The following is a 10,205-nucleotide window of genomic DNA, read 5'->3' on the forward strand; positions in this document are numbered from 1 at the left end:
TCCGCGCCCCCCCATCCCCCAAGGGAAAGAAACAGAAACACCTCTTAATCCACTGGATAACTTAACATAAGAGAAAACAGTACTATTTTATTACTCCTGTAATAGTATTTTTTTCTTATCTATTCTTCATGCTTATTAGCTATCTTTTAATATCTATTCTCACATTTCAAAAGGGTTTCAAGGATTAGATTAAGGGCCTAAAGTTTCAAATCATTGGAGACTTGAATTAAAGTGCCTGCACTTTGAGGGGGCTGTGTAGATCTGGTGTAAGATTGGGACAGAGCTGAAATACCTGCAGGTAATATTTGCACCTGGGAAAAGAATGCATACAAGAGAAGGATGTAAACTAAAACTCCCAAGCTTTATTCAACAGAGATCAACACAAAACTCAGATTCCAGTACCAAAGTTATTTAAAGGCATGTCAGCTTTTAAAAATGAAGATAGTTTAGGATTAAGAAGAATTCATCAATTGAACATTAAAACTATAACAAAGCATTTGCACATAGGTTAGTAACTCTAATAATAATGCTCTTCTGTCCAAACCACTAAAAGAGTTTGACCTTGACAGACAAATGATGTTACAGTATTTTCCTCTCTGTATCTTTTTTCCATGCTTTTTGGGAAAATGGAGGCCTTATCTAATAGTGATTTCAAGTATGAACTTTTGAACCAGATTACCTATTAAGTCCTGGCTTCACTATACAACCTGTGTGACTTTAGGCAGGATGTTTAGCCTCTCTTCCCATTTTCCTTATCTGTAAAATATAATAATACTATAATGGTTAATAAAAGTATGCTAACTCATAAAGTTATATCAATGAGTGAAGACATGTACAGCACATAGAAGCATATCTCTCTTGCAGTGCTCAATAACTAGGGGTCAGGATTTTGGATCTTTAGTACACTGCTCGAGAAAATGGAAGTAATAAAAAAAAAGCAGTTAAGTTTATCAAGCATTGGCCTTTTTCAGAGATTGGTAGGAGTGACATCTTGTGCAGTTTTTTTTTTTTACACACTGCCCTTGTCCTATAGAAAACTAAAAATGATACTCTTAAAAGCTTACAATCTCCCTGTAATTTTGGCTATTAAAAGTTCTCCTTTAGAATGTTAATTTTTTTAATTTGTCTGGATCCTGACTTTCTCTGCCCTGGTTTATACTGGCCTTGCTGCTTTCTGCAGCATCCAGATGCCAAGATGATTATACAACAGCAAAGAAAGATGACAGAGGTACAGAGGGCCACTGGAACCAGCCATATCTTTGATATCACAGATGTCCCATCAGGTGTCATGTCTTCATTCTCAGATGTGTGGTTTCTGCTGTTGGACCCCTTGGTTTTGTTTAGTAATTGCTTGCTACTGTTGAGTCGGGATGGAATAGGCCTATGAAAAAGTTTTGTGTCTATGGGAACAAAGAAAGGAGAAACAGTCTTGTTATCTGGATTGTTGATAAAATCAGTACTGTGTGACACCATATTTATCTCTGTGGTAATGGAGTCATTTAGGGAAATGAATCTTGCCCAAGAACCTGTGGTTAATTCCTTGGAATACCTGGTATTGTTTGTGTTGACAACCAAATCTTGATGTGTGGTTAATGGTGGCACCATTGACGGTAGCATTTGGTTTATCATGGTGGTTTGTTGTTTATCTAAATTCGTAGCTTTTAGAATCCTTAGTTTGTCCCATGGGCTAGATGAAGAACGAGTATTTAGGTATGTGGGAGGTGACTGTTCAAAAATCAACAAATCTGGATCTATACCTGAAAGATAAATAAGGCATCATTCATTTTATTTCTTATTTCAAGGAGAGAACCTCAAAGCACAGTTTGGAGAAGTCTTGCGTTTGCCATTGAGTTAGTGAACTTAAGTTTAAGTTCAAGTTCTATTACATTCCTCCTAAAGACTTAGAAACATTTGAATTTATCTTAACTTTTGACAACGCTTCCCGTTATGAACAAATTTGGCTACATCATGGAGGAGTCTTTGCGTCTGCCAGGGTTTTTGGGTAACAATAGCCAAGTTAGTGCAAGAACTGGAAAAAAAACAAAAAACAAAAAACAAACCAACAACCGTTTGAGATATAGAGCATTTTCAAACAAAGTTTTTAAAAATTGAGCCTGAGAAGTGTAACTGTATTCAAAATCATGAGCAAAGCCTTCTGTCTCCTCCCTTCCTGTTCCCTAAGGATCCTGACTTTGTCTTCGGTATTTTCTCTCTCGTAAAGGAACTCCTTTCCCTCTGACTTCAGACATGGCAAATATTGCTTCATCTATAAAGGGGGAAAAAAACCTCAACAGCTTTCCAATCATCTCTCCTATCAGTTTCTGTATCTCCCTCCCTCTCCCTCTCCCCCTCTAGACACACCAACATCCCTTTCTTTACTTTGTTGTTTACCTTCTGCCATCTTATTCCATCCTCACTATTCTGTCAGAATATTCTTCTGAGGTAATCAGTAGTTTCCATATTTCCTGATCAGTTTCATTGCTTTGACTTTTATTCCCAATACTGCCATCCTTTCCTTTTTTAAAAAAAAAAAATTTTTTTATTTATTAATGACAGACAGAGAGAGGCAGAGACACAGGCAGAGGGAGAAGCAGGCTCCATGCAGGGAGCCCGACATGGGACTCGATCCTGGGTCTCCAGGATCACACCCCAAGCTGAAGGTGGCACTAAACCACTGGGCCACCGGAGCTGCCCGTGCCATCCTTTCCTTAAAATTCTCCTCCCAGGACTCCCCGGAGCAGAGACTCTCTTGGTACTTTACCTCAGCCTGCCTGCTTCTCACTTTTTCTTTCTTTAGCTGGTTTTCTTCTTGGTCCTAACCAGTTGTGTGCTTTCCACAATCTTTCATCCTTTGTCTTCTGCTGAATTTTCTCTGCATCTCCCCCCTTCAGCACATACAAGTTTATCCTCGTCAACTGACCACTACGTCAGAGGCACCGAAATCCACATCACCAGTTATTTCCTCTTTCTTGGTCTCTGGTCTCATTTCTCTTATACTCTACTGAAGGTTCCCGCCTAGACATCTCAAGTCATCACTGAACATTCCCAAAGCCAGAATCCTTTGCCTGGCTCTTCTATATCTCTTTCAGTAACCTCATCAATCTTCCATCACCCATGCTGGAAGATATCTGTACTGTGGAACAATTTTTGACTCCTCTCACTTCTTTTCCTTCATCCAAAAAGTAACTAAGGTCCTATCCAGTTGTCTCCCAATGTACTGATAATCATCCCTCCTCTTTGTTGGAGTTATGGTCCCCTACTCCAGATCTAATGCCTCCCTGACTAAATACTCTAATTTGCATCCTGCATATAATTTTCTTAAAGACCATCACACTCATCACTTTGATGATGGCATTTTCTCATTAAATACCTTTGCTGGTTCTCTATTGGTGACAAAGTCAAAACAAAACACTACTCTATCCAAAGCCCTTTGGTAATCTGGCCTACTCTATCTTACCCATATTTTCATTGCAACCCCAAATGTGCCCTATTTGTAGCCAGACCTGTTTTCATACCTTCCCATGATGTGATAAAGAACTCCTTATCTTGCCTCTGCCTGGCCTCTCTCACGAAGCTGCCTCTGAATTTAGCTTTCTTTAGTCTCCTCTTCTTTTGAGTTTTAGTACTTGAGGCAGTATCACACATTTTTAAAATTCACCTACACTTTTTACACTAATTGTGAGACTTGTCATATCAACTAGACGGTAAGTAACTTGAGGGCAGAGATATGGCTGCCATCTTCTGCAATGCTGCTCACAGCCTGCAGGATTATGTGTTCAGTAAGTACCAATCAATGACGAAATTTATCTCGTTTGTATATTGATGGCAAAAATCCATTCTCTCATACTTACCAGTTTGCACCCTGAGTTTACATTCATAGGGAAGGGACACTTAAATGTGTATTTTTCTAAAAGTATACTGGTTATCTTGGGACCATTGGTATGGCAATGTGCTTTAGTAGGTGTATTTCATTGTCTTTGACATCCATCTTTGTCAAATCCTTGTATGCAGTGTCAATTGACCTCAAAACTGCCATTAAGCGTTTTCTTTATTTCTGGTAGCATCTTTAGCCACTGGAGTAGAAATGCCTATTTTGGCTTTTCTGGGGGCTCCTGGAATAAAGATAATGCTTAAGCTCTTCTTCAATCACATATGATTTGTTATCATTTGCAATGAACTCATCATTGCCGAGCATGCCGAACTAACAGAAATATACTTTTGGTTGTTTGCCCTGGATGCCCGAAACTTTTCCAGATAGAAGGCACTGGAAAATGATGATTCAGGGATTCATACATGGCTATTGTCAGCCAGTTTCTAGGTTTTTATGTCTCTACTAGAACAGTACCAACATTCTTCAAAATATGTGCAAAATACATAAATCATTACCTTCTGTTATGTTGTATAAAATGGCACTGGTTCCAGGCTCTAATATGCAGCTCTCCAATGTTGGGCAGTGAATGTGGAGGCAGTTGACATTGTCATGAATAGGATCATGGTAGAAGACAGCCACGTTACAGGAAACTGAAAGGAAAAGTGCATCTGTAGATGGTTTTGATTTCTATCAGCTTGATGAGTTCTAAGTAACTTAGATTTCTCTCAAGAACATTGGATTAACAGCAGTATATTGCAGGGCTATATTCAGACATTTTACAGAACATTATGAACTACAGTAACTGTTTCTATGAATGTGGAAAATGCCTCTTTAAGAGAAACTATCCACTGATTTTCTTTAATCTTTCACATACTCCATTCCACAGAGAATTACATGGAATCATTTTCCAATCCCAGTATTTTATGTTTGTGAAAAGTTCATTTAGCTACAGAAGCCTCTGGGGATTTGTACATATCAGATTTCTAGTTGCAGCGCCCTCTCAGAATGCTAAGGTACTGGAGTTCACCAGAGAAATAACGAAAATAAAGTGACAGATGTTGTAACAAAAGAGGCAGTAATGGGAAAGCAAAAACAGCAATTACTGGGAGAGGCCCAGATGGTGGGAAGGCAGCAGGCCAGGTGAACACTACCCTGACCCTGATTGTAGGGGAGCACTAGCCCCATGTTGCAAATTGCACAGCCAATGAAGAGCTTATTCAGTGTCACTTAAAGAGGAAGAGAGTCTACTGACAAGGATGTTAACATTTGGAATTCTAATGGGTAGAGGTATATCACTTACTCATGCTGTCTCCCTTTTACCAAATAAGTTTGCTCCTTAAAATGTATCATGTTATTTCTGGAAAACCTGAAGTCCGATTTGTTGAGTGCCAGTCTTCAATCTGTCCTCCGTAAAGTGCAAAACAGATTTTCCTCCGGCTTCAGTGTAGTAGGAACCATGTGCTAGGAAATATCCACTGGCCAAAGGTATCAACTTCTTTAATAAAACAAGATTACAGAGGGATAGCATACAATTACCAGACCTCAGAGTATGCCTACAGCTGTTGTGGAATTGCTGCTGGCCAGACCTGTGCTGCCTCTGTGTGAGGTTAACTGTGGGGTGCTGCATCTCCCCCATTACTTCTGGGACATCCCATGGTTCTGCATTCCTTACTTTTCCAGTAGAATAAAGAAGAGGGCAGAAGTCAACGAATAATATATTACTCATACATTTTTAGATTACAGATGCATTCCCTGAAGACTGCTGTCAGGTTCAAGGGAAAAGGCTAAAAAGCATTCAAATTTAGACATCTAAATTTTGTATAAGAAAGCAGTTGATGCTGTAGAGAACAGTTTTGAAAGATTTTTTTTTTTATGTACCTCTTTGTGTACACTTTAGAGTTCCAGCTCTGAACAGGTTAACTATTGCAGGACTGTGACTTTTTAAAGTTCTGGCTTCCATCTAAAAAACAGAGACGTGTGTTTGTGCCCTTTCTTCTGGAGGAAGAAAACCACAATTTGGACGCTACAGAGGCTCTAAAATCATGGAATTCTGCTGGATGCTTATAGTCCTCTGGAAGTCCAGAGGACAAACTTTCCTTGCAGTGGACAGTCAGGTAAATTGGTGCCATGGGAAAATGCCAAAAAGTATCCCCCCTCACCCATCTTCCCTCAAGGCTTCTGGAACAGCTTATGAGAAGCATCTCTAAGGTGAAAATCTGGATTGGAAACTTTTTCAAAAAGATTTCCCTCTAATAAATCAATTGCCCCCCTTGTGTGCCTGATTACTCTTGAGCGCTTAGCCTGGGACAGCTTCTCACACTGTGGTCAGTTTACACCCTCCAGTAGCTCCAGTCTGCATCCCAGAAATCTTACATGCATACTTGGATAGGAGGCACTGGCAATAAGTTCATATCAAACCATGGAAAGAAAGTGTGGAAGAATCAAGAGAATCATTTTAAAGTGTTGTGTTGCTTTTGCTGTTTCTTTCCAAGTAGCTCTAAAACCTTGGAAAAATGAAAAACAAATGAAAGAAGTCTCTAGACAATTCTGCAATAATGGAATGTTTTCCTAATTATAAACCTTAATCATATTACATGGATGATGTTTAACTCTGATTCTAGATTTCAGACAAAAAAATCAGAATATTTAAAATATATATTTCTTTTCTTTCTTCTTGCTATTTGCCATATATATCTACCTATGTCTTTCAAAAAAACATCAATCACAGTCTAAATTCCTGTTCAATGCAACCCACATTTGCTCAACACAAGCAAGCACATTTCAAAAATTTGAAATACCAATATCACCAAAAGAACATTGGAAAGGAAATTACTATATTTTTGAAATCATATATGCCGTATTTGCGGGCTATGGAAATATTTAGTTAACCCTTGAGGAAATATTTTTATTTAGCACTTTAGTGAAGAAAAGAAGATTTTCTGTCACCTGTAGGTTTCATGGTATTGTGGGTCATTCATTACCAGATTTGTAAACTGAGCCCGTACTGACCCAGACAGTAAAGTCAGTTTCAATCTCTCTCCCACTCTCTCCCATCCCCATGTCTCTCCCTCATCTTCCCTAGTCCTGTTCATCTGTTCGTTCACTGGAACCTCTGCCTAGGTTTCCTTACTTAGGTCTTCATTTTACCAGTTTCTCCTGATTTTTGCACCGGCGTATCATTAATACTTACCATCCTTCCTAAGGCAGCAGCTCCTGCTGCATTTCTGGCCGGTGCTTTCAGAGTAATATTTCAGGAACTGAGCTCCCAGCTTCTGAGACTCCTCCAGGTCAATCAAGAGACCTGGAAAGCGACGGATCCAACAGTCTCTGTAAAAAATGGTGGGTGAGCAGAGAGAGTCTGAGGTCCACGCCATGCTTAGGAGCAGTACCAAGGACGTTGCCACCACTGCCACATGCATTTCCCTGGTATAAAGATTGGGTAAGAAATCTGAGTTCCAGATAGATGCCGGAGCTGACCATCAGGGTTTGGGACAGTTTCTGGAACTTCGAGGCTGTTGGCTAAGGGACTGTCCTGGAGGGTCACCTTCTAGAAAAATGAAGCCATTCTTTGACTGCATATTGATTTTTCTTTTATTTCTTCCCAGCTGAGCCCTTGGTGAACATTTGACTTTCTGACGTTAATTTTGAACATTTTCCAGGCCATTTCGATACTCTGTCCCTTAGTCTCTTGAAGACGTGGATTCTCTCTTCTGCTTTTCTTCTCTTACTGAATGTGAATAGTCACAGACACCTCTTACTAAGTAAAATAAAGACAAATGGAAACCCTAGCCAAGAGTCTTTCTGAGGAAAACAATAATTTAGTCACTTGACGTCAGATAAAGTAAGGATCCATTTCACCACAAACAAGACATGGTTTTGTAAGGGGACTGCTGTATGGTCTTAAAGGAACCTGTGACTGCAGATTTTTTTTTTCAATCTTTTTTTTTTTTTTTTTTTCCTGTGAATTTAAGTTCTGGTATTCAGGTTCACCAGAAAACCAGTTTGTGCACTGGTTTAAATGTTTTGTTTTTACTAACAAAACAAAACAAAAACCTTGAAAGTAAATGAAAACCGAAAATGAAAAAAAAATTAAATTTTAATTTTTCAGTGATTTTGAAAACATTGAATGTGGATATGTGGATCCTAGTCATTTCTGGGAGCCAGGCATATTTTCCCCCTAAAAAAGGCCAGCCACAATCTTTCTTTAAAAAGCGTAAATGAAAAGCATTACAGCTGAAAATTGTGAAGAAGTTCAAAACGGGGGCTATCTAATCTATTTTTTGATATTCAAGTTTGCAAGTTATAAAGGATACTTCCTTGTGAAGCATATACATAATGGTATAGTATCTCTGATTGGAGCAGATATAGTTGCTAAGAAACGAAATGGTTTTAAGTTTCTAAACATTAACAAAATTTCAATTGCAATGCCAAAATATTTGAAAAGATACTAAAGGCAGCAAAAATGGTTTCTCATTTTTATGAAGATTATAGTTTCTATATCCCATGATGATGTCCAAGATGACAAATTAGCTCAAAGCATGAAACTTGCTTTTTTTGTATCCATTTTTATACCAAGCATGAGTGAAAATCATGCTTTTCGCATAAAGTTCTGCTATATTGCTCATTTCAAAAAAAAAAAAAAGATGAAGCTTTTTCTATCCTGTGATCTGGATTTCTTTCATACCTTTAACACAATGATTCATTCACTTACTTGACACAAAGATGTTAATATTCTTTGATTTTTCATCTCTACCTGTTTTGTAATAATAGCCTAGCACATATCCTTTGATTTTTATTTTTTTTTATTTTTTATTTTTTTATCCTTTGATTTTTAGAAACATATAACTTAATAAGAAAATATTCAAGAGGCTGAATAACTTTAAAAACAAAACATTTCACTTTCTCCTAAACAAACATTATAACAGATTAACTCCTAACCTTGCGTAATCCACATAAAATACACTAAAAATGATAAATACGTTATTCTATTGAACTTCTCATAGAAAGCAAGTTTCAGTTGCTTACCTGCAAATAATCAGACTGTTCTATCTGTTCCAAGGGGAAAAGGAAGAGAGGTTTCCTAATGGCAAAGCATGAGACAGGTGAGGAACAAAAGATTACTCCCTGTACTCCATGAGGTTCCATAGATACTTCGATTAGTTCATGCCCTGGGGACATAAACCGGATAGTCTGCTTTCTAACCTTCTAACCTCCATGTCTTTCAGTCCCATTAAATGCATTTTCTTTCCTGTGATATATAATTCCTTGAAGTTCTCATGTATACTGCAGGGATAATGGCGCAATCCACAGTTGCTTAATCCTTTTGCTGTCAAATGATGTTCAAGTAAAGATCAAAGTTGCATTTTAAAGAATCTCCAAGTTCCGACATAAAAGCATGCTTTAAAATTTTAAGAACATTGTGTGTGTGTGTGTGTGTGTGTGTGTGTGATTGCATAAACATTCAGTCTGGAAACCAGGAAGTCGGAGCCAAGTATTTTAAAAAGGAGAGATAGAAACTGGACTGCAGGGACAGAGGGAGGAATCCACAATGGGCTGAGATATGTGGCCCAGAATCTAGTCTCAAAAAAGTGTCCATGTGAGATGAAGTTGCAGAAACCAGAAAGCAGTTGTGGGTAAAACATTGCTCTATAGCCTTTGTATAAATTTTATCAAATACTCAGAACCATTACACTATTGCAATGCAGTGATATATTGTACTTATTTCCAACTGGGTGCTCTTGAGAGGGGTTCAAAACTGGATTTTTACCTTAAAAACCTCTCATCTCTTCCAAGAGCCTGATTCAATTGCTCTAGTGTGGGAACCAGATTTTTTTTTTTTTTAAAGATTTTATTTATTTATGAGAGAGACAGAGAGGGAGGCAGAGACACAGGCCAGGGATCACAACCTAAGCCAAAGACAGATGCTCAACAACTGAGCCACCCTGGTGCCCCGGGAACCAGAATTCTTATAAATATCCCAGGTGATTTCCTAAGATGTTTGAAAAACATGGACATGACACTGGAAAAAAAAAAAGTTTTCAATACATGAAGATGCTCAATCTGAATTAAATATGAGCCATTTTTATTTATATTTTTAAAGATTTAATTTTTTGAGAGATCACACGTGTGTGCAAGGGGCGGGGCAGAGGGAAGGGAGAGGCAGAGAGAGGGAAAGGAAAAACAGACTCTCACCCGAGCGGAGAGCCCGACTTGAAGGGCGGTGGGTGGGTGGGTGGCTCAATCTTCTGTCACTACCCAGAGATCTTGACCTGAGCCAAAACTGAGAGTTGGATGTTCAATGAACTGAGCCACCCAGGTGCCCCTGAGCCATTTT

General features: G+C 38.5%; 1 protein-coding gene across 3 annotated transcripts; it reads right to left on the bottom strand.

Moving 5' to 3' along the window:
* Positions 1-342: 342 nt before the first annotated feature.
* Positions 343-10,205, bottom strand: MANSC4 (MANSC domain containing 4). Of its 3 annotated transcripts, none has more exons than XM_041736970.1 (4): positions 8,897-10,205; positions 7,062-7,598; positions 4,387-4,521; positions 343-1,757 (listed from the first exon to the last, which is right to left on the bottom strand). In XM_041736970.1, the coding sequence occupies exons 2-4, from the start codon at positions 7,288-7,290 to the stop codon at positions 1,087-1,089; spliced, it is 1,035 nt and encodes a 344-aa protein (XP_041592904.1). In that variant the 5' UTR covers positions 7,291-7,598; positions 8,897-10,205; the 3' UTR covers positions 343-1,086. The 3 variants fall into 3 exon arrangements, with proteins under 3 accessions (XP_041592904.1, XP_041592905.1, XP_041592906.1); XM_041736972.1 differs by having other exon boundaries at positions 1,248-1,400; positions 1,550-1,757; positions 7,062-10,205; XM_041736971.1 differs by lacking the exon at positions 8,897-10,205 and having other exon boundaries at positions 5,172-7,193.

This window comes from Vulpes lagopus, chromosome 21 (assembly GCF_018345385.1).
Source record: "Vulpes lagopus strain Blue_001 chromosome 21, ASM1834538v1, whole genome shotgun sequence".
Taxonomy (NCBI): Eukaryota; Metazoa; Chordata; class Mammalia; order Carnivora; family Canidae; genus Vulpes; species Vulpes lagopus.

Excerpts from the sequence above, each read along its gene's own strand:
- MANSC4 (XM_041736970.1), bottom strand. The coding sequence starts at position 7,290 with ATGCATGTGGCAGTGGTGGCAACGTCCTTGGTACTGCTCCTAAGCATG. Across the intron at positions 4,522-7,061 it reads CTGCTGCCTTAGGAAGGATG|TTTCCTGTAACGTGGCTGTC; the intron begins GTAAGTATTAAT and ends TTTTCCTTTCAG. Across the intron at positions 1,758-4,386 it reads TTTATACAACATAACAGAAG|GTATAGATCCAGATTTGTTG; the intron begins GTAATGATTTAT and ends TTTATCTTTCAG.